Source organism: Triticum urartu, chromosome 5 (genome assembly GCF_003073215.2).
Source record: "Triticum urartu cultivar G1812 chromosome 5, Tu2.1, whole genome shotgun sequence".
Lineage (NCBI taxonomy): Eukaryota > Viridiplantae > Streptophyta > Magnoliopsida > Poales > Poaceae > Triticum > Triticum urartu.
In genome coordinates this window covers 163,823,433-163,850,152 of record NC_053026.1, presented here as the reverse complement: position 1 = coordinate 163,850,152, position 26,720 = coordinate 163,823,433, and the positions used below count along the sequence as shown (strand labels likewise).

Below are 26,720 nucleotides of genomic sequence, written 5' to 3'. Positions count from 1 at the left end.
CCACCCTTTACCAAGTATATAGGTGCATTAAGATAACAAGATAATATAGTGATATCCCAACAATAAACAATGTTCCAACAAGAAACGATCTCCAATCTTCACCTGCAACTAGCAACGCTATAAGAGGGGCTGAGCAAAGCGGTAACATAGTCAATCAACGGTTTGCTAGGACATGGAGGGTTAGAGGTTTGACATGGCAATTTGGGAGGCATGATAAGAAAGTGGTAGGCATCGTAGCATAGGCATAGCAAAAGAGCGAGCATCTAGCAAGCAAAGATAGAAGTGATTTCGAGGGTATGATCATCTTGCCTGCAAAGTTGTCAGAGTTGACTTGATCCTCGTAAGCGAACTCAACGGGCTCCTCGTTCGTGAACTCGTCTCCCGGCTCTACCCAAACAAAACAAACAAGCAAAAGGAACATAATCAACCACGTGCAATGCTCAAACAACATGATGCAAACATGGTATGCTATGCGGGATGCGATTTGTGATGCATATGCAAGATTTGACAAGGAATGATTGAACCTGGTCTCAACTTGGAAATCCAAGAGTGCCACTGGAAAGGTGAGGTGATTTTGGTTGAAATCGATATAAAGATCACCGGAATCGGATGCATGGTTTGGAAATGGCAAGCAAAACAAATATGGCACCGGTCTACGATAATCAGCAAGTGACCAACTAAATGCACCAAGATAAATATGCAACAGCACTCAAACATGACAACAAAATACATGGCAGTGATCCACTCATGAAGCTTGACAAAAGATGAACACTGAGCTACGGCTAATTCATCTATTAACAGGTACAAACAAGCATGGCAAAAGTGCAAACGATAACAGGTTTCAGACTTAGTGAAATTAACACAAGTCTGAAATTTATCATCAGGAAGCACACTTTAGGGCATGAAAACTACATGCTACAGGAACTTAACATGGCAAAGCAAGGCATGGCATGCAGCTACTCAAAGCACTTAACAAAAGTCCCTTAGTGACCTTGAGCCAAAATGGATCAGAAAATACAATTGCAAGCATGTGGACATGGCAAAAACATAAACAGATCTCAGACTTAGAGAAAAACCGGAGCATGCAAATCAGTTAACGAGTAGGCATGTTTACGAGCTCGATGCACTCACTACAGAGCATGGAATAACAAACTAAGCATACACCCATCAAGAATACATAGCATAGAAGCTAGACATGGCAAGGATAACAACATAGCATGCACGGATCAATAGCAACATACTCGGCAAAATCGCTAACATGTCAACAATTTGCCAGGATTCACGAAATAGCAAAAGTAGAGCTCGATTGACTCAAGCTAGGGTGCTCCATAAATGCAAACAAAGACATGGATGGATAGAGCACCACAATGTTAACAAAACATCCTTACTGATCGTCCTCAAAAGAGGCACGGATCACTAGGAAACAACATGAACATATGGCATAACGACAAAATCAGACAAGGACTTAGTGAAATTCGAAGTCCCTGAAAATAACATTACCGATTACGCTACTTTGCAAGCTTGTGTTAGTCACCACAAATGTCAAAAAAATACATGGCAAGCATCTCTGGAAAGATGGCATGGCATATAACAAAACACATGTAGAGCTCAGGATCATAGCATGCACACATTAAACATGAAAAAAAATGACAAATAGTTATTTGATGAAACGGATCTGACAAATTCACCACATAGCCCTCTTCCAACAGAATTTCAGGCATCAAGATAAGCTCAAATGAAAATGATGCAATGAGATGCAATGATGTACTCGTCGAGACGAACATTATGATATGCTACACGTGCAAATCGGAGCTACGGATGCAGAGATATAGCATGTGTAAGAATGCAAAAAAAGGGGATTAGGTCAAAAGAATTTGGTCAACCCTCAGATCTGGATCGGATCTGGCGCGGTACTGTTCACCGGAGGAAACCCGAGGTCGCCGGAGCTCCTGTTCGTCGGAGAAGGGGACGTGGCCGGAGATCGAGGTGGAGCGAGGAGGAGGGGCCGCCGGAGCTCGGACTTGGCGCGCTCGACGAGGTGCGGCGAGGCGATGGCTCCGGGTGGCCGGGACGGAGCGGGGCGGCGCCGACGGTGGTCAGGCGAGGTGGCGGCGCTCGGGCGAAGACGGCGGAGCGACGAGCGAAGGCGGCCGGCGAAGGAAAAGACGAAGGCGGCGGAGGCGAGCTCCTCTGGCCCGTGCGCGGGCGCGGGCGGGCCGGCCACGGGCCCGGCGGGCTTCGGCGCGGGGACACCCGGAGATTGACACGTGGCGGTTAAAGAGTGGCGGCGGCGATCTGTCCGGCGGCCGGCGCGTGTCCGGCCGCGCGGAGAGGAGCGGGGCTAGGGTTAGGGGTGGTTTGGATCCGGAATTTTCGGGGAGGAGGCCTTTTTATATATAGGAGGAGGTAGGAAGCTCAGAATGAGGAGCGGTTTGCGGCCACGCGATCGTGATCGAACGCTCTAGAAGATGGAAAGGGTTTTGGTGAGTTTTGGGCCAAATTGTAAGGGTGTTGGGCTGCAACACAAACGAGGCTTTCTCGGTCCCTCGGTTAACCGTTGGAGTATCAAACGAAGTCCAAATGGCACGAAACTTGATAGGCGGTCTACCGGTAGTAAACCAAGGCCGCATGGCAAGTCTCGGTCCAATCCGGAAATATTTAACCCCCACACACGAAAGGAGGTAGAAAGGACCACCGGAGGAGATAGGAGCGCCGGAATGCAAAACGGACAACGGGAAAAATGCTCGGATGCATGAGACGAATGCGTATGCAAATGCAATGCACAAGATGACATGATATGAGATGCATGACAAAGGCAACAACACACGGAGACAAAAACCAACACCCGAGAAAAATAAAATAACTTAGGCCGGAAACGGCAAGAGTTGGGATACATATAAGGTAAATTATATCCGGGGTGTTACACGTGTTCAAGTGTCTTCTTTTCCTGTAAGCTAGCTTTGTGCATGGTAGTTTAGTGCATGCGACTGGTTGTCATGCATGCCCGTTCAGTGCGTCCAGCTAGCTAGCAAGGCGCGCATTGCAACTGTTTCATATGCTAGCTAGCTAATTGACGTTGGTGCATATAAGCACTTGCCAAAAGGGTCACATTATTCTCAATACTTCAAGATACTTTGCTATGTAAAAACTGTAGTATCTTATACCTACTGACTAAAATACTTTGGTTTTTAATACTTCAGTTTTTCTAGTACTTCACTACCAAACATAGCCTTAGTGGCTTCGCCCTACTCTTAATTCACTTTTATGCAAGTGCTAATCGAATCCAACTTTGCATTTGTAAAAACAATTGACGCACTTGTGCGCTGACCTATCCTTACAAGTCTCTGACGCACTTGTGCGTTGACCTATCCTTACAAGTCTCTCAGTTAAAAGAAACATTTCACTAATCAGGCTTCTTCTTTTCGTAAGAACACAAACAAATCAAACTTTGCAAGTGCATGATAACACCAGAATATATTTTGTACAAGTCAGGATAAATACATTTTGGAAACTAGCATTTGATGATGTAGCCTATTTGCCTCCAGTTGCTGTGAAGTTAGCTGTGGTTGATTGTATGAACCTTATGATTTGAGTAATACAAGTATTTGACCCACAAAAAAACATGATTTAGATCTTGCCAACTATCATATGTGTTATACGATGTGGGCCAATTGACTTAATTCGTGCTCATACTTTAGTTTGGGAGGTCACAGTCGAAGAGCGATATGGAGAGAGCAAAGAAGAAGAAAAGCAGACATTGATATTTTATTTATTATGAATTTTAGGGCATTTCAACCCTAGCTAGTCATTTTTAGCATCTTAACTCATACTTTGTCATAAATACATGTGTTACAGGTACATGATGTAAAAAACCCCGAAAGAACTGAATCCTACACTTCGCCTATCCATCTAACTACTTTGATCCCAATACACAGCCGAGTCCTTAGCTCATAATACCAGGTATGAGAAAGCCTTCCTGCGAGTTCTAGTAGTTGCTCTAGTGCCATTAGCCCATTGGTCACCAATCGATTAGGTTGACTGGTTCGGTATTGGGTTATTGATTTGGAGGAAACTGAATTTTGGTAAAACAAAATCCCCAAATTCCAGTCGAGAAGGGGTATTGAGCGAAAATGTGTGCAACATGTTCCTCATAGAGATTGCATAGGCGGCAAATTGGATTGTGAGGCCATGCCCGTTTTGCGAGATTATCAGCTGTCAAACAGTTCCCCTCTATTCACAGCCAAGAGAAAAACACTAATTTTTTCGGGGAGGTGGATATTTTTTTCCAAACGATATGTTTGAAGGGTGCTTCAACACTGCTGGTGAACTGGCAGAGATAACCAGGGCTGGTTGAATAAGATTGGTTTATCAGTAAGACCAATCCATCTTTCGTTTATCAGCCTGGTACACCATTATCTACTGTGTTTTGTACAAATAAAAAATGCAACCGTCGGTGTGATGCCACTAGCCAGTGGCCAAATCAAAAGGACATGGATTTACCGTCACCAATGTGAATCACATTGCAAGAAACATATAATGCACAGACCTCCTTGTCAATAGGCGGTGACAACCCCTGCCAAGGTTTCTCCGTGTCAACGCCATTCTGCCACAACCATCTAGGTTTCAGAGCTCTGCCTTCCTGCTGCAAGCTGCAAGTTGGGAATTCCAAGGCAAATAGGCCATCAAAATGGATGAGGAAACAAACGTGATACCATTTGACACTAATTACCGCCATTGACATAACGTGAACCAGCGCTTGGAAAAGCACGTCTCAATTATCTATTTGCTTGATGATTCTCTTAGCCATGTTCTACCGATATGAGCTCAACGATAATCATTGTAGTTGTAGAGATGAAAACACAATTAAAAGATCAACCGAGTTTATCCAGTTGGTTTTCCATCCCACCGACTTGAGAATTTTTATTGTGAGATACCATCTTGAGAAATTAGGATCCACATAACTTGTTTATATAGTTGCAATTTGTAGGGAAAGCCGTTTTAGCTCTGGGAAGCATATGCTTCCGGATGAACATTAAATTAAAAATAAATAGTAAATAAATTTAAAAATTCTGATTTTTTGTGTGAATGTTCATGTTAGTGTAACAAGTAGACTTGACAATTTTTATGCGAAACATGATAACAATGCTTCGTCGGTGAATAAAATTAAATTAAGTGTAACTTGTGGAGGTAATATTTGGGGTTCAACTTTTTTTTCTCGCAGGTCAAAATGCTTAGGCTTTTCACCTAAAATTTTGCAAGTAGCATTTGGGTGTGACAATGAACATATCTAATTATTTTCGTTTTTTTTACATTCGCGTATACCATTATTTTTGCTCACAGGAGCATATGCTCTCTGCAGGTGCAGCGGTTCTCGACACTAGTACCTGGTCTACGAACACCGGATGCACGCGCGAAGGAACCAATCTCTGGATCCGATACGCCCAATGCCGCTTCCCCGTCCAACCCCATAGCCGCCGTCCATCCAATTAAACCCCACCTCCCTTCCCATCTCCATTCCTCCTCCCCCCTTCCCTCCCCGCCGCCGCCGTCGACGCCATGGCCTCCTCCGCGTCGGCGGCCTCGCCGCTCACCTGCCACCACCTGGGCATCCGCCACCGCCCCCACCTCCCCTCATTCTCCCTCCGCCGCCGCCCCACCTCCCCACTCTCATCGAAGCCCATCTCCCTCTCCCTCTCCCACTCCCACTCCCACTCCCTCCCCAAGCCCCTGACCCCGTCCACAGCTCGCCACCTCCTCCCGCCCGTCGCCGCGGCGCCGGCATCTCCCCCCGCGCCGGTCTCGCCGCCGGCGAAGCCAGCCCTGCAGGGCGCGGCCATCAAGCCGCTGCTGGCCTCCATTGCCACGGGGGTCATCATCTGGTTCATCCCTGCCCCCGCCGGCGTGGCCCGCAACGCGTGGCAGCTGCTCGCCGTGTTCCTCGCCACCATCGTCGGGATCATCACGCAGCCGCTGCCGCTGGGCGCCGTCGCGCTGCTTGGCTTGGGCGCCGCCGTGCTCACCCGCACCCTCACCTTCGCCGCCGCCTTCTCGGCCTTCGGGGACCCCATCCCCTGGCTCATCGCGCTCGCCTTCTTCTTCGCTCGGGGCTTCATCAAGACGGGGCTCGGGAACCGCGTCGCCTACCAATTCGTTAAAGCATTCGGGGGCTCCACGCTCGGCCTCGGTTACTCGCTCGTCTTTGCCGAGGCGTTCCTCGCGCCTGCAATCCCCTCGGTCTCCGCGCGGGCTGGTGGCATCTTCCTCCCGCTCGTGAAATCCCTCTGCGAGGCGTGTGGATCGCGCACTGACGACGGCACAGAGCGAAAGCTCGGCGCCTGGCTCATGCTCACATGCTTCCAGACGTCGGTCGTTTCGTCAGCGATGTTCCTCACGGCGATGGCGGCCAATCCGCTTGCTGCCAACCTGACGCTCAGCACCATCGGGCAGGGGATCGGGTGGACGCTGTGGGCAAAGGCGGCCATTGTGCCAGGGCTGCTGTCGCTGCTGATTGTGCCGCTGGTCCTCTATGTCATCTACCCACCGGAGGTGAAGACCAGCCCTGATGCACCACGCTTGGCCAAGGAGAGGCTGGCAAAGATGGGACCCATGAGCACGGAGGAGAAGATCATGGCCGGCACGCTTCTGCTCACGGTATGATGCCACCTGTACCTCCTATCTTTTTTTGCAACTGTTTCGTTTGAACCATGCCTAATTAGTTCGCAATTGCTCTTATTATTGTGATGAGGTAACTTCTATACTCTCTTGTGCTCAGTGCTATTTGTATGCCACTGTCATCCAGTGTTAGGACTTGATCCTCTAGTATTTGAGGAGTTGAAAGAGCCGTTTAGAAATAGAGATTTCCATGACAACATGGTGGCCTTGTCTAGATTAGGAGTGCCTAAGAGACTGGACTCTTGATTTAAACCAAACTGCAAGAGCCCAGTTGCCTGGAGTATTCTTTAATGCAGTCGACATGGGTCTTACTTCTGTTCCATCCTCAGCTTCTTCCTCCCGTGATGATGGACCTCGCCAGAGACCTCCCCTTTACCTCATTGGCTTAGGGTTTAGGGTTGCAGGGGCCTGGGGTTTGTTGTGCTCCCTGGGCTTAGAGGGAAGGTTGGTGGGTGTGGCAGCAGTGTGTGAGGACGGTGCAGCGAAGCAGTGACGACATGAGCAGGGAAGACAGCCATTGTCAGAGGGCTGGTTGACCAAGAGGAGTTGGCATATGGCAGCGAGGTGATAGGGTTAGGAAGCGGGGGAGATTGACACAGATCTGGTGGCAGCGATGGCGCTTGGGAAGTGGAGGAGGTGGTGCATGGTGGGTTACTGGTGAAGACGGGGGAAGGTTTGAGGTAGATAGAGAGAGACATAAGGATGTATGTTGACTGGAATTTATCTAAAATGTGTTCAAGTGTTGTTTAGTGACTGATGGATTGAGCCATTTAACTACAGGTGGCACCTCGAGAATTACACAGTTGAAATTTTTCAGTAGACAGTCTGAAATACCGTAGGGTTCTGTTTTGTTGTTTTCGGTTGTGTTTTTGTTCATATTTAGAGCATTGCACAATTTATGGCTTAAATCACTGTTACTTATTGAGTGCCTTATTTTGCATAAAGTTGGGTAACCTTGTTGAAACATGGCTGTTCGTACATCCACCTGTCTGCATCTTGCTTGAATGTAATCTGGAAAACTTTTTCCTACTGAAACATTGTACTGTCCATGCCACCAGGTTGGACTTTGGATCTTTGGAGGAATGCTGAGTGTAGATGCAGTGTCTGCAGCGATTCTTGGCCTATCTGTCCTCCTAATTACAGGAGTTGTCACATGGAAAGAGTGTTTGGCAGAGTCTGTAGCATGGGATACCCTTACTTGGTTTGCTGCGCTGATTGCGATGGCTGGCTACCTCAACAAATATGGGTTGATTTCTTGGTTCAGCGAGACTGTTGTTAAGGTATGGCTCCATTCTATTTCCCTCAGTTTCCTCTTGAAATGATAGTGGCTCCTATTTAGTTATTCTTGCTTACTAATTATAGGCTTTGAGCATGATGGATGTGCGTTGCTGTACTATGCCACGTTATTAGCATTTTGACAGCACGAAATTTTCTATATGCTGGCACCTCACTGAACTTTATTCTTTTAATGTTGCTGGTATCCGTTGCAAAAAGTTCTTTTACTCATATGTCTGCACCCTACCGCTGATATGCTGGGTTAGATTGTTAGATCTGAACTAGAAATTTATTTCCTGGTTATATACTCCCTCCGTTCCGAATTACTTGTCTTGGATTTGTCTAGATACGGATGTATCTAGACTCATTTTAGTGCTAGATACCTCCGTATCTAGACAAATCCAAGACAAGTAATTCGGAACGGAGGGAGTACATCTGAAGGAAGTAAGACATATCACATGAGGGCTCATTAGTTTGTTGGTGAATTGAAATATGATGGCTTTATCATTCCAGACCTGATATTCCAATATTTTTGCGAGTCGAGTAACATCAACATAGTTAGATGGCAAGTGCTTTCAATATTTTCATTTTCTGATATCTTGATCTATTTTCCTCTCAGTTTGTTGGAGGTCTTGGTCTGTCCTGGCAACTCTCATTCGGTGTCTTGGTGCTGATGTACTTCTACTCCCACTACTTCTTTGCTAGTGGTGCTGCACACATCGGTGCAATGTTCACTGCGTTCCTGTCTGTGGCGAGTGCCTTGGGCACCCCTCCGCTTTTCGCTGCCATGGTTATGTCATTCCTTTCAAACCTCATGGGTGGCCTGACCCATTATGGCATAGGGTCAGCCCCCGTCTTCTATGGAGCTGGCTATGTTCCGCTTGCTGAGTGGTGGGGCTACGGATTTGTCATCTCCGTTGTTAACATCATTATCTGGCTTGGTGCCGGAGGCTTCTGGTGGAAGATGATTGGTTTGTGGTGAGCAACACGGTTGCGGGACTTCCTATTTCAATGAGGGCGAACGAAACTAGCAAAACATTTGCAAGTGGCACAGGTTGAGCTGACCACAAGTTTTGTCGACATGATCCATTCTTTTAGTTTGTACCCGTACATTTGTTTTTTCTGGCAGTTACTTCCAATGCCAGGATGCAGTTACTGGCAAGTGGCATCTGATGTTATGTAGTAGTTTCTTCTTCTGTTTATCTTATGCCTTAGTTTGTGCTTGGTGCCCCTGATAAGCCTACATAATTGTTGCATGGATCTTTTGCCTTCATCCATAATCAGGTTTTCTGTCACAAAAACAGCCCCCTCCGAAACTTTTGAGTAATCTAATTTTCTGGCTCAAAAATAGCACCTGGATTTTGAGCAAACGAGTTTTCTGGCAGGAAAAAAAAGCAACAGATCTTTCCAGTTGTAGGTATGCACTACTAGAGATTTTTGTAACATTTTGGTAACTTACATTAACTCTGCTAGAGATTTTTTTTGGTAACCAACACTAACTGCCGGAAACCCCAAACCACGGATCCGAAAGGGCAGGAAGCATACATGTTCGTTCTCCTTGGGATAGGGGATGGTCTCCTGCACGATGACATCGTCGACCGTGGTGAGCCCGGGGCGTGGGACGGCGGTCTCTGGCAGCGGCAAGTATCCGGCGGTGCACTTTCCATTAGTTGTGGATGCCACCTTGGGTGTTGGATGCCCATATCGACGAGCTGACCTGCCTTCCTCAGGCGTCGCTCGCTAGCCATCGCTTTGGCTACGGTGGAAAGTTGCGGCGCGTAGAAGGAGAAAAACTTGCGGCGCGACAATGGAGCACTTGGAGCTTTGGGTGAGCAAGAAGGTGAGTGCGGGGGAAATGAGAGCCAAAGTTATCTCTCGCATCGCCTCGCCCTCGCACACCCCCTCTCGATAGGACGTGGCTTTGGAGGTATGTTACATTGACCGTCAGGTCAAAGCTAGCACGTGGCCGTGTGGGCCCGTGGATAAGACCGTCCTCACTCGTCAGAGCCATGCAGGAGGACTTTTGAGACGCTATGTGGAAACTTGTCCTGCCCCGTGACGGGCCACACGGGAAAACTCTTCGGGCACGTAGTTCAGTTCTCTCTCTTAGACAATTCTAAAGCCGTTGTGGTTCAATTCACCTTGGAAGGCACCTCGACAAGTGGAGGTCAGCTGGATGACGACACTAATCGGGAGACTATTGTTAAACTAGTTTCAAGACGGGCGACTGAAGACGATGAAGCAGCTCGGAAGGACCGAGGTGCTGCGGTTTGAAGATTGGTTCATAGGTTATTGATGATGTCCCGGCTTAGGAGAAATATACAGTGATTCTGCAAGGCTTGACGTACAAGACAAGAAGACTATTCTGCAAGGCTTGACGTACAAGACAAAAAGACGAAGTCATGGAGAGTTCTACCACCTTAGACATAGGGGCAATTTGAGGAAATGCCACATCTTTCCTGGAACTTTGCCCCTTTACCACACCTTTCCTTTTATTAGATTATATACCACACTTTTGAGTAGTAGCTAGACAAAATACTACAAATAGTTTTTTTTTCCTTCTTTTGCACCATCAGGCACTCACGTCATATATATTAGGACGAATTTGCCCTCAGCTCATTTCCTGGTCATACGAGGTGATCACATAACGAAGCACGGCGCCGCCTCGTCGTGCCTACTCCCGGCGCCGCCGCCTCGCTGTGCCAGCTTGCCGGCGAGCCGCCGTCTCGCCGTGCCTCCTTTCCTGCACCACCACCTTGCCGTTCCTCCTTCCCACTTGTCGCCCGTACCTATGCAGCGCATGCCCCGTCCAGACTTAGCTGCTCGTTGCAGTACTGGCTGGCTGGAGAAGTTGTCGTTGTACATGCTGGCTGCTCCATCAGTTGCAAGCTACTCGTTGCTCTGATTGCTAGCTTTATTAGCATATGGCTCAAATACTAGTAACACACACTAATAAATTCGTTACCTGATGGCTGTACCAACTGTTGTAAACAGATATGGATGCTTGTCCATATGGATGTAATCAAAATTCAGATTGGGATGTAACATGTGGTGATATATAGTTCTGTTGATAGGGATATAATCAAAATTTCTACAGCATTTTCACCTAAAATTTTGACATGACCTCTCTCTATATATGTACCACACATATCACAAGAAAATATATATATGACAATCCAGAATTAATATATCTGAAAAGTTGCATCAAGCTTTTAAGTGAATAATCATCTGAGTACACACACTGACAAAATCACAAACATTGAAAGACAGGAATTTAATCAAAAAGCATCGACTTCTTAAAGAAGTGGCATTAACTTCGTGCAGATCACTACACATAACAAGATTACAAAATGGCATGCTACACTCTTTTTCTCTTCCTCGGCGTGAGCTTTTTGTGGCCTTCACAACTACTTTTGGTGGAGAAGCGGGAGTCCCAGTTTCCATAGAAAGTTGCCTACACAATACATCAATTTCATGCATTAAAAAAATAAGACCAATGTTATACACAATTCAAGAAATAAATCAGATTTGTTTTCACCTCCTTGTGATTGGAAGAGGGCTGCCTTGTAGGACAGCCACTGAAGATGTACCTCCAAAAGGGCTGCGAAGAGATGATTGACTGCACAAAAAAGTATTGTGTAAGATAAAAACATGCCACAATTGTAGAGATATTGAAGATAGGCTGGAAAAATTTTACCTCCGCGTCATAGGTCGAGGGCTAGCTTGTGGGACACCCAATGAAGACATCCCTCCAAGAGGGCTACGGGGAGATAATTGACTACACAAAAAAACATTGTTTAAGATAAAAACATGCCACATTTGTAGAGATACTGAATATAAGGCCAAAAAATACCTCATAGTCATAGGGCTCGGGCTCGTTTGTGAGACAGGCAATGGAGACATCCCTCCAAGAGGGCTACAAAGAGATGATTGGCTGCACAATATGTAGTTTGAGAAAAAAATATGCCATGCCCACTTGAGAAATTGGAGGGAAGCTTTATTTCTTACCTCCTTGTAACAGGACATGGGCTGACTTGTTGGAGAGCGTCTCCTGGGATTGTACATTCAACATCAATTTCGGTGTTTGGTTTTATCTTTCTAGGTTTCGGTTTCCTGTCAAGAAATCCAAATATTGTTACAAACTCGAGCATTACAAGAGAAAATATGAGTTAAGAAAATCTAAATCAATATAAATGACCTTTTCTTCACTCCATTAGTTGGGCATCCAGCTTGCCTGTGTCCAAGTTGCTTACACTTCTTGCACCTGTTTTGGCTTCCTAATTGACCTTTTGGTGGTGGTTTCTTTTTATAATGTCCTCCTCCCTTTTCAAGGCAACTTTTAAATCTCAACTTTCTTTTTCTTCCCTTGGAACTTTTGGGGAGTGGTGCATGCAATACAAAATCTAATTTAACATTAGGCCATTGTGATCGATCTGTGAGGGGCTCTACAACCTCCTTATATGCTGCCCTAAACCTTTCTAGAGAGTAGTACTCATGAAGATAATCTTCCATCTTCATGTTCCTTTTCCCAATCAAGAAAGCAAGTGCATGTTCACACAGTTTACCTGTGTGCTGCCACTCAAGGCATGTCCACTCACTTTCTCTATGTTAACCACATGCCTCAAATTGTCTTTGTTGATGTCCCTCACCTCACCTTTCCAATTACTTGATCGGGTAACTTCCAAGTGCCCAAGCCCTCTTGTTCTATTATTCACTTGTTGTACAACTGCTGGTAACATCCGTCCTTGTAGCTTCTCCCTAATCTTTCTCCTTGTTGCAACCAACTTCATTATCTTTCCATTAAGTGTGTCAGCTAACACATCTACGGGAAGATCTTTGGTTCCTTTTATCCAATTGTTGAAGGTCTCTGCAAGGTTGTTATGAATGTAATCACACTTGATCTCAGTGTCAAAACTAGACCTCATCCACTTCAGATTATGGTAATCTTGCAAGTACTTGCCCACAGTTTGGCTAGATTCTAGAACCTTGGAAAAGTGGTAGTCAAACAATGATGGTCTATGTGTCTTTCTTGCAGCCCACATGCGTCCAATTATGTCACCATTATATCTTTTCGAAAAATTCTGCATTAAATGCCTAAAACACTCCCTCTGTTCTGCTTGAGGAAAAACTTTCTTAGCAGCATTTTCTAGGCCTTTACATGCATCAATACATATAGCAAGCTTTGAAATTGGTCCTAGTGCTCTATGCAACTGTGTCATGAACCATTTCCAATTATCTTCATCTTCAACCTCAATAAAACCAAATGCAAGAGGGAACATCCAATTATGTCCATCTAAAGCAGTGCATGCAGCTAAATGACCATTCCACTTTCCATTCAATGCAGTCGAGTCTATGCTAAGATAAGGCCTACATCCAGCATGAAATCCATCTACACAAGGCTTAATTGCCATAAAGAATCTGTGAAAGTAAACTTTACTGTCCGTTAGTTTAGTATCGACCTCAACAATGCTTCCAGGGGATCTAAGTTCCATCTCTGCTTTGAAGTTGAATAGGTAACGGAAGCTACTACCCCAAGAACCATAGATCTCATCCTTTGCTCTCTCTCTTCCCTTCCATACAGTGTGATAGCCAGTGGTTACATTCCAGTCTTCCTCCAGCGTTTCCTGTAAATCCTTGCAGCCAATGTTCAGAGTTTTCCTCAAGATCTTCTTAGACCTTTCTTGAACCCAATCTTGCGAGGCCATTGCTGAATTTACCTGCTACTTGAAACACATGTGTGTGCTGGTCCGATCTGGTTAACCTGCATACATAACAAAGTTGTTAGTGTTCCTCAAATAATATGATGCTACCATAATAGAAATAATAGAAAAAGGTGAAATATTAAGCTATGTTAGTACCCTGGTCTTTGTCTTGTCAGCCATAATACGACATGTTATTTTGCATGGACAATCCTCAGCCATACAATGTGCCATCCACCTACTCTTGTCAGCTCTGTGAGTCCCAAGGTTGAATTCTTCATTAATTGCCCATTGCCTCACAGCTCTCCTACAATCGATCATCGTTGGAAAGATTGAACCTTTCTCAACTTTAGGATGATCTTTGTCATATGACATTTCTACATCTTCAGGAACTTGGTCATCAACTGGTATAGCTCCCTCAGCCATTAACTCCTCATTAGCATGGCACACAACAACTGGAGCTGGATCCTTTACTGGTTGAGCATCCTCAACCTCATCCTCAATTCCAAGTACCTCACACATGTTTTCCTGTGACATAGGAGCTATTATATCATCACCAATAGGAGTTATCTCAAGAGTTGACCAATCAATGACAACACCACCATCAGATTGCACATATCTCTCATTATTACGAAGCACATTACAATTTGTAGAATCATCAACACATGATGCACTACTAGCATTTGACTGGTAAATGTCAGAACTTGAACAAATGATGTTGTCTACTATCTCACTAGATGGGATATTTTCTGAACAAGATGATGCTGTAACCCCCTTTGCAATGTCCACAACTTGAGCTAGCACAAGCAATTCTTTCTCTTCCCATCTCTCAAGAAATGATGTGAGCAATTTCCAGTAGTTATCAATCCTCTCAACTGATTCAAAATGCTTGTCCTTGCACAAAATATGGACCTCCTGCCCACTCCCCCAAACAACTTTGGACCCAATGAGTTCTATCAGTTTTTCAACAGTAAAACATTTCATGTTAACCTCAAATTCCACATCATGCTGGGAAACTTGATGCTCGCTGCCATCGTCAAGCTTTGTGACAAATCGAAGAACTCTAACAATTAGTTTATAAATGACAACGCGCAACTCCACACCTTCTTCCCTACAAAATTACATGTTTTTTCAAATAGAAACAATGAGTAGGCCTAAGTATATATTCCTCAATATGCAGTAAACAATTCACGGAATCCTTCAATTCAAAAACTTAGGTTGATCGACTAACCGTTCCAGAGCCGCGCCCTCTATCTCTAACCGTTCTGGAGTTGCACCCCCTGGCTCCATCTCCGCGAACAATACGATCTACTCGTACTTGTGAAGCTGCCCACTAGTTCTCCTCTTTCACCATAATCTCCATGCCCTAGGGTTTTTGATACACAGGTCAGAATTCAGATCAACTGAGAGAGGGAGAAAGGGATGGAGGGAGCGAGGGAGGGGGAGAGAGCGAGAGGGAGGGAGAGAGGCAACCTGTCGGGGCGGCGGCAGGACGAATGTGTGGACCGTCTGAGAGTACAGGAAGCAGGACGAGGCGACGTGTAACATCCCAAATTTTCAATTTGGAATGTTATACATTAGATCATCATTGCATATCATATTTTATTTGTGATTGGTTTTGATCCTAAAATTTCTACGCAACTCAAGGACCCACGGAGAGAGTTGGAGAATTCATTATTTTCATATTTGAGTTTTCTCAAATTTTGAGAATAGGATCATTTGATTTTATTTATTTTATCATCAATTATTTCTATTACAAAAATATGAGAGAGGGAATAAAATGACTTTCGCAAAATAAAGAAATATTGAGGATTTAATAAAAAAATCAAATAAGATTTTATTTCGCAGTTTTTCGTTATTTTATTTGAATTTAAGGAAAATGTGCATTTTTCAAAATTGCATTTAGGCCCCAAATAAATGTTCACCTTGTGCGGCTTGATTTTAGAAGCCCGTGAAAATTTATTTCGGATTTTTTTAAGTCCGTTTAGTATTTCTTTTTATTTTTCTTCTGCGCGTAATTATTTAAAAAAACGAACCGACCTAGGGCCGTGTCCGACTAGGACTCCCGGCCCATTAGGCTATATATAGCCGGGGGAGGCCCAGCCGAAAACCCTAGCCAGCCCCAGCCGCCCCAGCTGCCCCAAGCCGCCGCCGCCGCGCCGCCGCCGGACGCCGCCGCTGCCCGAGGTTCGCCGCCGCCTCGATTTCCGCGCCGTTTTTTTATATATTTTTCGAAAAACCGTCCGTTTTTTCCGTCGGTTTTTTCTTTAGATTCGGTTTTTTTAAATAGATCGGTTCGTCCGTTCGTTCGTTCGTCCGTTCGTCCGTTCGTTCGTCCGTTCGTTCGTTCGTCCGTTCGTCCGTTCTAGCGAACGTTCGTCGTTTTTCTTTTTCTCGGATTAAATCCGCGATTTTTCTGATCGCGATTCCTGATCCGATTTTCTTTTTAATATAACTTTTCGCTCGTTTATCGGAATTAGACAATTCAAGCGCCTAGAGTTTCGTCTCGAAACCCTCTATCCGTTTAACTTAAACAAGTTTTTGCTACTATAAAAACTGCGCTAGATTCAGATTAGTAGAATGAAGTTGTTTTCTTTCGCCGTTTGACTTTCGTTGCTTCGTTCGATTTGATTTTTTTTTGCAAACCGGAGTTCTTAAGTTGAACCTTCTGGTTAGACCTCTTATTTGAGTTTTACCTGTGCATTAGATGAGTACTTATTGTGTGCTTGTTTTTTTTTGCGATAGAGTACCCGGAGTGCGCCGCTTGTAACTTCGAATCGCTAGGTTTCGCGGATCATCAGCAAGGCAAGTAACACTTTGATCATACCTTTTCTACTACCCAGTTTTATTGCATTAGATCAATCCTCACACATTGCATGATTAGGATCTAATTAAATTGTGGGATGAGAAGTAGATGAGGTAGTACCTATTACCTGTTTATTATCAAACCTTTGGGAGTTACTTCTACGTTTGCTTATTATGCCATGCTATGCTAGTAGACGTGGATTGGGTGAGTGATATCCATGACAGATGTGAGTTTGTTAATTAATAGTTTATCTAAGGTGGCAACTTAAACACACATCTGGGTGGATTGAGGCACCTGGGTATTTCAGGACTTGCCTGTTTTCTTTTGGACTGCCACCCAGACTCAAAGGGATCATGAGACTATTCATACTAGAAACTTCCGTGTGCAGCCACAAGTTATTATGGGCTCTAGCATAGTTGACTAAGTCGTGTGAACTCTTACAGTGATAGACTAGCAGATGTAGGGGATGTAGGTGGTACGGTCTACCCGATCGTAAGGTGCTAGCGCTTCTGAAAGACTATGTCTCAGTCATCCGTCTTCTCAAACACCATGTAGTGCGAGAAACCAAACGGAGGCGATCGAATCTTGTGGGGAAAAGTGCGCAAACCTCTGCAGAGTGTAATAAACTAATCATGGTTAGCCGTGTCCCCGGTTATGGACATCTTGAGTATCTAGTACCTGGATTATCATGTGAATATCAACATGTTACTCTAAATTAATTTTGTTGGGTTTTGTTAATGATGCTTAATTGGGATTGAGGATGCTGTCAATCATTCTCAATGTTTAACAACCACCATAATAGTTAAATAAATTTATTCCTTTGTAGTAGGGAAAAATTGGCTTTTCGCAAAACAGTAACCATAGAGCTTTCCACCAGCTAAATATGCATATAGTATAGCTGTTTCATTCCATTATTCTCTATGTGTTACCTTGCCAGCATATTCCATGTGCTGACCCGTTTTCGGGCTGCAACGTTAATGTTGCAGATTTTTCAGACGACGATTAAGGAGTTTTTAGGTCGTGGTTCTATACTCAGTGATGCCGTTGGAGTTGATGGACTCACTTATCTTCCAAGCCTTCCGCTGTTATCGTCATTAGATGGCCTTAAGCCATATTTATTGTAATAAGTTTTCTATTGAGACACTCGATGTAATAAGTGTGTGATTGCTACTCTGTTATAAATCCTCCGAGTACTGTGTGGTGTCAGCATTACTGATCCAGGGATGACACCAGAGCACAGAGATCAGACTGTTTGAGGTCTGATCGCTACAGAGATGGTATCAGAGCACACGCTGACTGTAGGACACGACCACTAAGCTAAAGACCTAGATCACTATTCACTCTCTTCTCTTCTGACTCCTCATCTTTTCTACTCTTTAGGATGGCGGATGCAAGGAATAAGTTCACACAACCGGATGAAGATACACCCTTTGGACGTCACTTGAAGGAAGTCACTAGATACCTGAACATAGGAGTACCAAACTTCACACGAACCTACAACGCCACTTTACCTGAAGAAGAGCGCTGGATGATTCAAGTTCAAGTTCCAGGAAGAACGTTCATGCCAGTCACTGAGCCCATAGAGTTTTCTTTTGATGCACCAACCTGGAGTCTAGGAAAGAGCATGGCAGCTCACATCGCCATGGGATGCATTGGAGAAGTCTACCGCAATGATCTCAAGGATACTATCTACCAGATTTGTGGGCGCCGAGATAAGCACTGGGAGATGATCAGCACCAGGAAGGATAGATCAATTGCAGCTTTTATCCAGGAGTTAAACCAGCACATTCGACGACAAAAGAACCAGATGTGCGCCGACATGATAGACCTGAAGAAGGCAAGGACAAGGATCAAGGAACTGGACAATGATCAGCACATTCGGCAGGATGAAGCACGTCGAGGTGGCGGCGCGCCTGCAAGGAAGGAAGGGCGAGGCGTCAGTTCGGGGAAGGAGCACGGCGAGGCGGCAGCTCGCCATGGCGGAGGCACATGGAGGCGGCAGCGCTGGGAGGAGCACCGAGGCGGCGGGGCGGCTGCGTCAATCGTTTCGTATGACCAGGAACGAGCTAAGGGCAAATTCGTCCTAGCAAAAATGAGGTGTGGGCCTGGACGTGGAAAAGAAGAAAAACATCAATTTGTGGTATTTTATCTAGCTTGGTCAAAGGTGTGGTATATAATCCAATAAAAAGAAAGATGTGGTACAGAGGCAAAGTCCCAGAAAACATGTGGCATTTTCTCAATTTGCTCTAGACATAGCCGTCCTAGTTGTGTAACTCTAGGATTCCTGGTATGCTATATAAGCCGAGGGCCGAGCTCGTCGCAGAAGCATTAGAATCCCTCGATACTTTGTACTTTGTGTAAACCCCAACACAACAAAGCAAAGAGCATGATGTAGGAGATTATCTTCACCGTGAGAGCCTGAAACGTGGGTAAAAACCCTTGTCTTTATTATCATCCCGCTAAATAGCCTAGTTAGAATATCTACCGAGAGACATGTTAAATTTAGCTCTGATAGCCTATGCCGAGACACCCGAGAACCCTGTGAGAGCGGCCGGCGAGGAAGTGATGAATTCCAGTTGGCTTTGTCAGTTTAATTACTTTTAATATAGGGTTTTAGTTAAGTGATGAACTCTGGCTGACTCTTTTGAATTAGATTGTACTAAACTTAATACCTTATCTATGTCGAAATTGTGTGCTTTATATGTGTATGATGATCTATGTAGTTTTTTTAGTCTGTATAAATTCGAGGCGGATATTTAAGGAGCATGATTGCGGAGAGGTTTGATCATTGTCCATGGACACATCCGGACGCATCTGCGAAGCATAGAGCCCCAAATTAGTTAACCATGGTTACAAATGCTCTTTTTAGTTTAAATTTTCAATTCATAGCAACGACGTATAATATTTTCAATTTTTCATCCACGTCCTCATCAAAGTACGGTTCGATGGCATCTTCGTGGGTGGTAAGCTTCGTAGGAGAAAGCTGAGCCACATCTCCGTACTGCCATGGCTTCCTTCCCTCTCTTCTCTCTCCTCCTCTTCTTGGCCCACATCTCTCCCCACGCGTCGTCGGCGGCGGAGACGGTTCTGGCGGGTGACCTCCTGGACGCGGCCCGCGCTTCGGGGTTCGCCGCGTGGCTGCGCAGCGTGCGGCGGCGCATCCACCAGCACCCCGAGCTGGCCTTCCACGAGTACCGCACAAGCGAGCTCGTCCGCGCCGAGCTGGACACGATCGGCGTGTCCTACTCCTGGCCCGTCGCCCAGACCGGTGTGGTAGCCACGATCGTCGGCGGCGGCGGGGCTGGACCCGTTGTCGCGCTCCGGGCGGACATGGACGCGCTCCCCTTGCAGGTACGCACGCTACCCGGTTCTGAGATATTTTCGTTGTTCAACTAGGGTCGGCAAGTTTATTTTCCAACAATTTGATCGACTGCGAATTGGCACAACATTCCGTTGACCACGCTTTTCAAAGTATGCCACTTAATCACCACTCCATGATTTTGCTACAATGAGAAAGAGATGAGAAAATTGTAATCAGGGGAAGAAGACAGGTCCAATCCAAAGAAGAGGTAAACTGAAAAGATCATGCCTATCAGCTTGTGGCGTTCTTAGAAAGGGGATTATACTGTGGCCGGCTCAACATTATTTGTAGCAACCTGTCTCCTCTATCCCCTGACACCCAATAGTACCTCAGCACCCATACTTTTTTCATATAATTTTGAAGCTTCAATCTATTTTATTTTTTGAATCAGAGAGTCCAATTTATGACCTACTCCAGTTATGACCTGTCTCTTCTATCCCCTGCCACAATATGCAAACAAATCATAAACTGAAAATTTGGATCAAAAGATAGAATTGACACAAACTTTGGAATCACCTGAAAAAGAAAGGGTGGGTAGGCCAGTATTGCACCTTCTACTCCAAAACACACCCTGTCAACTGTTCATTTACAGGTGGGCCACTATCCAAGTACCCCACATATCATAAGAGTAAACTAAGTGAGTGGAGGGGAAGGAAAGATATTTTATCTGACACAGTATAGGAAGTACGAATAATTGTAAATACTCCCTCCATTCCATAATATAGTGCGCCCGCATTTTTTAAGATTTAAGTTCGACCATAAATTAACCAATGTGGATGACTGCGGCGGCAGCAAAAATTATACCATTGAAAACTTCTTTCGAATACGAATTCAATGGTATAATTTTTGCTCCCGTCACAGTCGCCCACGTTGGTTAAATTTATGGTCAAACTGAAATCTCGAAAAGCGCGGGGGCACTACATTATGGAATGGAGGGAGTAGCATTTTTTGGTCTTTTTTGGGCACGGATATTGTGGGATGAGCGGACGGCTCCGGGACACAGTAGAAACACCAATCTCGTGGCGTTCTGCCTTGTATTGCTATGGAATTATATGCATCATTATGCGGTTTTACTATCTCGATTATATGCATCAAATTGTATGTTAGTGTTCTAATTAAATTCTGGTAACAGTTATTGGCCAATTCCAATATGTATCTCGTCCAGTAGTGTTCTAATTAAAATATTTGCATTGTTGTTCTGTTAGGTGGTGAACTGGTTACACTAACTAAGAAACCAATCCGGACAATAGCCTATAGCAATCCTACATCATATCCATCATGTCATCATAGAATTGAATGAATGTTAACTAATCTAGAAGTGGGGCAAATATTGTAAGCATGACCATGGAGAAAACGGAAATATTATCTCCACTTGTAAATAGGTGATAGAAAGCGTTTAGTCAAAATTATGTAACTTTGAGACGTTTAGTCAAAATTTGTTAAGATAACTATGAGTTAGTGCTGCCATTAGCATGAAGTAACGTTCTGCCATTAGCATGAAGTGGCGTTGGATAATTAGTGCTTAGTGCTAGAATTCAGAAGGACTAGAGTCCTCTCTTGATTATCCATTATCTATTCATTTGTAACTGATGTTGTAACTCAAGCTATATAAGCAGAGCTCTGGCCGGTGATGTGTATCACGGCTTAAACAGCAATACCTTAGTTTACATGGTATCATGCACGTGGCGCCTGTTTCAAGCCATAAAGGGACTTCTGAAGTTTGCATAGATGACGAGGGAACCGCTGATCGATGTAGCCCGGCGGTTGATACATGTACACGTCTTCAGTCAACACACCATGCAAGAATGCATTCTGAAAATCAAGTTGTCGCATACTCCATTGATGAGTGACTGCAAGTGATAACAGAACACGAATTGTAGTGGGCTTCACGACCGGACTGAAAGTATCATCATAATCAATTCCTTGGCGTTGTTTGAATCCTTTAGCAACTAGACGAGCTTTGTACCGATCAACAGAGCCATCAGCCTTGTGTTTGAGCTTAAAAACCCATTTACTATCAATTATATTGAGTCCTGGACGAAATGGAACCAAACTCCAGGTTTCATTCCGATGCAAAGCAGCCATCTGGTCATCCATTGCAGCCTTCCAAGATGGATGCCGTGCAGCTTCAGTGTAGTTGGTAGGACCGACGTTGTCGTTTGAAGATGTTGTGCACACATACGTAACGGTGCCATCAGTGCGGATGTACGGCTTAACAATGCCGGACTGAGACCGAGTGTGCGGCCGCATCTGCTTCGGGACAGGAGGCGTCGGAGCCGCGGAGTCAGCGGCCGCGGAAGAACATGAGCTCGAGGTGGCGGGAGAATCTGAGCCAAGAGACGACCCGTAAGTGTCAGAGTCGGCCGCTGCAGATCCACGCGATGTTTGTTGAGAAGCCACTGTTGTTTCATGATCCATGCTTTGAGGCACAGATGACGTTGACGCCGAATCAGCAGCAGAATCTGCATGAACATCAAAAGAAACAGACTGCACATCGGCCATTAGATCATTAGAACTATTAGTACTTCCGCTTGGGGCTGGAACATGGGGTGGTGAATGTGTGATGGGAGGGAAAAGTTGGACGTATGGGAGTGTTGATGAATTGGCAGGTGCAAGCGTAGCTTCAAACTTACGAGCAAATGGAAAAACCCCTTCATCAAAAACCACATCACAAGAAATATATATGCGTCCAGTACTAGCATCAAGACACTTATATCCCTTGTGGTGTGAACTATAACCAACAAAGATGCATTCTTTGGATCGGAAAGCAAGTTTTCTAGAATTGTAAGGGCGAAGATGTGGCCAACATGCACAACCAAATGATTTCAACATCAAGGATCTTGGAGTATTGAGGTACTTCCTTGGCATTGAAGTTCAGACTGTTGAAGGTGGTCTTGCTCTTTGCCAGCGCAAGTATATACTTGACCTTCTTAAGAAGGCCAACATGGCAAACTCCAAGCCATGCATTACACTGATGGCAACAACAGAAAAGTTATCCAAACAGTATGGGACACCCTTGTCTTCAATTGAGGCCACACGCTATCGCAGTGTGGTTGGAGCACTTCAATACCTTACGCTGACGAGGCCTATATCTCGTATAGCGTAAATAAGGTCTGCCAGTTCTTACACTCGCCGACCGAAGCTCATTGGACAGCCGTGAAACGGATCCTGCGATATCTTCAGGGAACATCGTCATATGGACTCCTACTCCGGCGTTCTCCATCCGTTATGCTCAGTGCCTTCTCTGACGCTGACTGGGCCGGGTGCCCAGATGACCGACGATCCACCGGTGGCCATGTTGTTTTCCTTGGTGGTAATCTAGTTGCATGGAATTCTCGAAAGCAGCCTACTGTTTCTCGTTCAAGTACGGAAGCCGAGTACAAGTCCGTAGCAAATGCAACAGCAGAGCTTATGTGGATACAGGCGTTGCTTGGAGAACTTGGTATTCCAGAGAACAGACCGCCGTCCTTGTGGTGTGATAATATTGGCGCGACGTATCTCTCCATGAATCCAGTTTTTCATGCTCGCACGAAGCATATCGAGATTGATTACCATTTCGTGCGTGAAAGAGTTGCGAAAAAGGCACTTGAAATTCGGCATATCTCAACTCATGATCAACTCGCAGATATACTAACCAAACCATTGATGAGTCATCAGTTTGAAAGGTTCAGAAGCGATCTCAATGTGCTCCCCGCATTTCGATCGAGGGGGGATGTTAAGATAACTATGAGTTAGTGCTGCCATTAGCATGAAGTAACGTTCTGCCATTAGCATGAAGTGGCGTTGGATAATTAGTGCTTAGTGCTAGAATTCAGAAGGACTAGAGTCCTCTCTTGATTATCCATTATCTATTCATTTGTAACTGATGTTGTAACTCAAGCTATATAAGCAGAGCTCTGGCCGGTGATGTGTATCACGGCTTAAACAGCAATACCTTAGTTTACAAAATTATGTAACTTTGAGACGTTTAGTCAAAATTATGTAACTTTGAGACCTATATATAAGATTGGTCATTGCTGAGATGATTGGTTCAAATATCATTGTACTTATCATGAAAATTATTTTCTTAACATCATTTTTTTTTACTTTTTTTGAGCTAGTCACATTTTATTTATTGCTAACATATCTATATTAAAAGGTACTCTCTCCGTTCCAAAATACTTGACGTGGTTTTAGTTCAAATTATTTTGGAACGGAGGGAGTAACATTCAAGTAGAATGTTGGAGATAAGTAACAGCCAAATTTGAACATCTTAGAATGGTTCTGAAGAAATAGTATTCTACTACGTCAGCCGTTTATACACCTTTGACAGTGCCCTTCATTACACACTGAACAATTATACTTTTCTCACCACTTCACAGGAACTGGTAGATTGGGAATACAAAAGCCAGGAGAGTGGGAAAATGCATGCTTGTGGACATGATGCTCACACATCAATGCTTCTCGGAGCTGCTAAGCTACTTCATTCTTGGAAGGATTACATCAAGGTATTAGCCATTGTGTGGTCCTCCTAACACCAGATTTCTGTAACCTAACTCGGCAAGGCGTCAACTAGGGGGGAGGCAGCGCCCGTAGCCGATCGAGGTGGGCTGACCCAATTCGGCAGCACGCGCTGCGTTCGTTTGCTGGCTCCCTTTTTTTTTGTTCGTTTATGTTGTTGTTTTACGATTCTTTCCTTTCCTATTCTTTCTGGGTTTTTTTTTTCGTTTTTTTGTCTGTTTGTTTTTTTGTCTTCTTTGTTCTTTGCTTTGAATACATGGTGAGCGATTCTTTAATATATGATGAACATTTTTTTAATACACAGTAAGCATTTTTGTAACATGTTGAACATTTTTTTAATGCACACTAAACATTTTCATAATATATGGTGAACTCTTTTTAATACACGATGAACATATTTTTAGTATACACTAACTAGGTTTTGAATATTTAGCTCCGTAAAAAGCTGATTTTTGAGGAAAAAAGGACTAAAAGCAAAGAGGAAAAAACCCCACTAACTCCAGAGTGGGTCGGCCCATTTGCCCTTGCTTTTCAGGCGTTGCCTCCCTAGTTGACAACGCGTACAGGCGTCCAATAGGAGGTCTCACCTAACTCACGATAGTTGCTTTTTGTTTTCGTCAGGGTACCGTCAAGCTTGTCTTTCAGCCAGCAGAAGAAGGATATGCCGGGGCTTACCATGTCCTAGAAGAAGGTATTCTAGATGATGTATCCGCCATTTTTGGTCTGCATGTCGACCCAAGTCTTCCAGTGGGTACCGTCGTCTCCAGGCCAGGGCCATTCATGGCAGCATCGGGACGGTTTTTGATAACGGTCACTGGGAAAGGCGGTCACGCAGCAATGCCACACAATGCTGTCGACCCCATCGTCATGGTATCCTCTGCCATCATCAGCCTCCAACAAATCGTAGCTCGGGAGATCGATCCCCTCGAAGCCGCGGTATGTGATCCGCATAGAATGCGTGTATTAGCTTGCATTATACTGTCTCAAGTGTCCAGTCTATGTACGTTTGTCTTAATTTGTGCATCAGATAGGAGGTGTTCCTTGGTGAATGATATGGTATCGTTTACATATTTTTCAGGTCGTCTCAGTAACATTCATGAAAGGAGGTGATGCTTACAATGTCATTCCTGAGTCAGCTTGCTTGGGTGGCACCTTCAGGAGCTTGACAACAGAAGGTCTTTCATATCTTAAGAAGAGGATCAAGGAGGTAAATCAATCAAATAAACACTTCCCGTCTCCAACATATCTCAGAAGCCGAGCTTAAACTAAAGATGTGCAACCGGTAACTTTATGCTTCTTTGGAAGATTGTGGAAGCGCACGCCGTCGTGAGCCGCTGCACTGCCACCGTCGACTTCATGGATGAGGAGCTCCGGCCATACCCAGCTACCGTCAATAACGAAGGGATGTACGATCATGCCAGATCAGTGGCAGAGGCTATGCTTGGAGAAGGCCACGTCAAGATGGGTGGCCCAATCATGGCCGCGGAGGATTTCTCCTTCTACACGCAGAGATTCCCAGGGGCATTTTTCATGATAGGAACCCGCGACGAGGCCATGGCAACCGCGGTGCATCCACTCCACTCCCCCAACTTTGTGATCGATGAGGGTGTGCTCCCGTTGGGTGCTGCCTTCCATGCTGCTGTGGCGATGGAGTACTTGAACAAGCGCGGAACCGTGGCAAACTAAACTAAATTACTGATGTTCGCTTGAAATTTAGGATGCCGCAGTTGGCAGCCTGCCGATAATTGTTAGGTCGGGTGTGGGCATTCATAGGTACGTATGAGCATAATAGTTGTTAGGATGTGATTGCGACATGGAGCTAAGCTTATGAGTGTTTACTGTTGTAAGAGCCTAACCTCAGTTTTCATTGTGCAAAGCTTTGCACGGCGTGAGTTGGCCTGGTTATGCAACTCCTTCCATTCGAAAGACAACTCGGAAAGTAAACGTTAGTCTCCACTTTTTAATTGAATATATTGATTTGGATACAAAACACTATTATCCTTTTGATAGAAAGAGTACCTTCTAATCTCCACCTTTAACCCGCATTGAAACCCGTAAACTTTTCTGAGATTAAATGCACAGAATCACCACAATCATGTCACAATTAGCGAAAAACCATCACTTTACGAAACGTGGCATTTCGCACCGCATCGAATTTTTGACTGTGCCAAAAAACATTGACCTATTTTTTGGGCACGTTTTGACGTGTGTAATTCCTCGTGAGCCGACAATGATAACGGTGCGGCGTAAATGACTGTAGACTGCTTTGTCGGAACAAATCCGAGCGCTCTCTTCCCCAGTCACTCAGTCTCCCACCCACCTCACTCTCTCACCTCTCTCGCGGGGCGTGGCGGCGGCGACATCTGTCGAAGGCCGTGTCGGATCCATTGACGATGGTGTGGTGGGT

The 26,720-nt window shown here is 44.9% G+C and overlaps 2 protein-coding genes across 2 annotated transcripts; both read left to right on the top strand.

Moving 5' to 3' along the window:
• Positions 1-5,466: 5,466 nt before the first annotated feature.
• Positions 5,467-9,149, top strand: LOC125508269 (dicarboxylate transporter 1, chloroplastic). The gene is made up of 3 exons (XM_048672917.1): positions 5,467-6,651; positions 7,731-7,952; positions 8,567-9,149. Exons 1-3 carry the CDS (start codon positions 5,557-5,559, stop codon positions 8,927-8,929), a joined length of 1,680 nt encoding a protein of 559 aa, XP_048528874.1. The 5' UTR covers positions 5,467-5,556; the 3' UTR covers positions 8,930-9,149.
• Positions 9,150-19,398: 10,249 nt separating this feature from the next.
• LOC125508268 (IAA-amino acid hydrolase ILR1-like 7) lies at positions 19,399-26,303 on the top strand. The gene is made up of 5 exons (XM_048672916.1): positions 19,399-19,803; positions 24,175-24,300; positions 24,935-25,249; positions 25,392-25,520; positions 25,619-26,303. The coding sequence occupies exons 1-5, from the start codon at positions 19,459-19,461 to the stop codon at positions 25,997-25,999; spliced, it is 1,296 nt and encodes a 431-aa protein (XP_048528873.1). The 5' UTR covers positions 19,399-19,458; the 3' UTR covers positions 26,000-26,303.
• The last annotated feature ends 417 nt before the right edge of the window (positions 26,304-26,720 follow it).

Coding starts and splice junctions, on each gene's coding strand:
- LOC125508268 (XM_048672916.1), top strand. CDS start 19,459: ATGGCTTCCTTCCCTCTCTTCTCTCTCCTCCTCTTCTTGGCCCACATC. Junction 19,804..24,174: donor TGGACGCGCTCCCCTTGCAG/GTACGCACGCTA, acceptor ACCACTTCACAG/GAACTGGTAGATTGGGAATA. Junction 25,250..25,391: donor TCGATCCCCTCGAAGCCGCG/GTATGTGATCCG, acceptor CATATTTTTCAG/GTCGTCTCAGTAACATTCAT.
- LOC125508269 (XM_048672917.1), top strand. CDS start 5,557: ATGGCCTCCTCCGCGTCGGCGGCCTCGCCGCTCACCTGCCACCACCTG. Junction 6,652..7,730: donor CCGGCACGCTTCTGCTCACG/GTATGATGCCAC, acceptor CCATGCCACCAG/GTTGGACTTTGGATCTTTGG. Junction 7,953..8,566: donor TCAGCGAGACTGTTGTTAAG/GTATGGCTCCAT, acceptor TTTTCCTCTCAG/TTTGTTGGAGGTCTTGGTCT.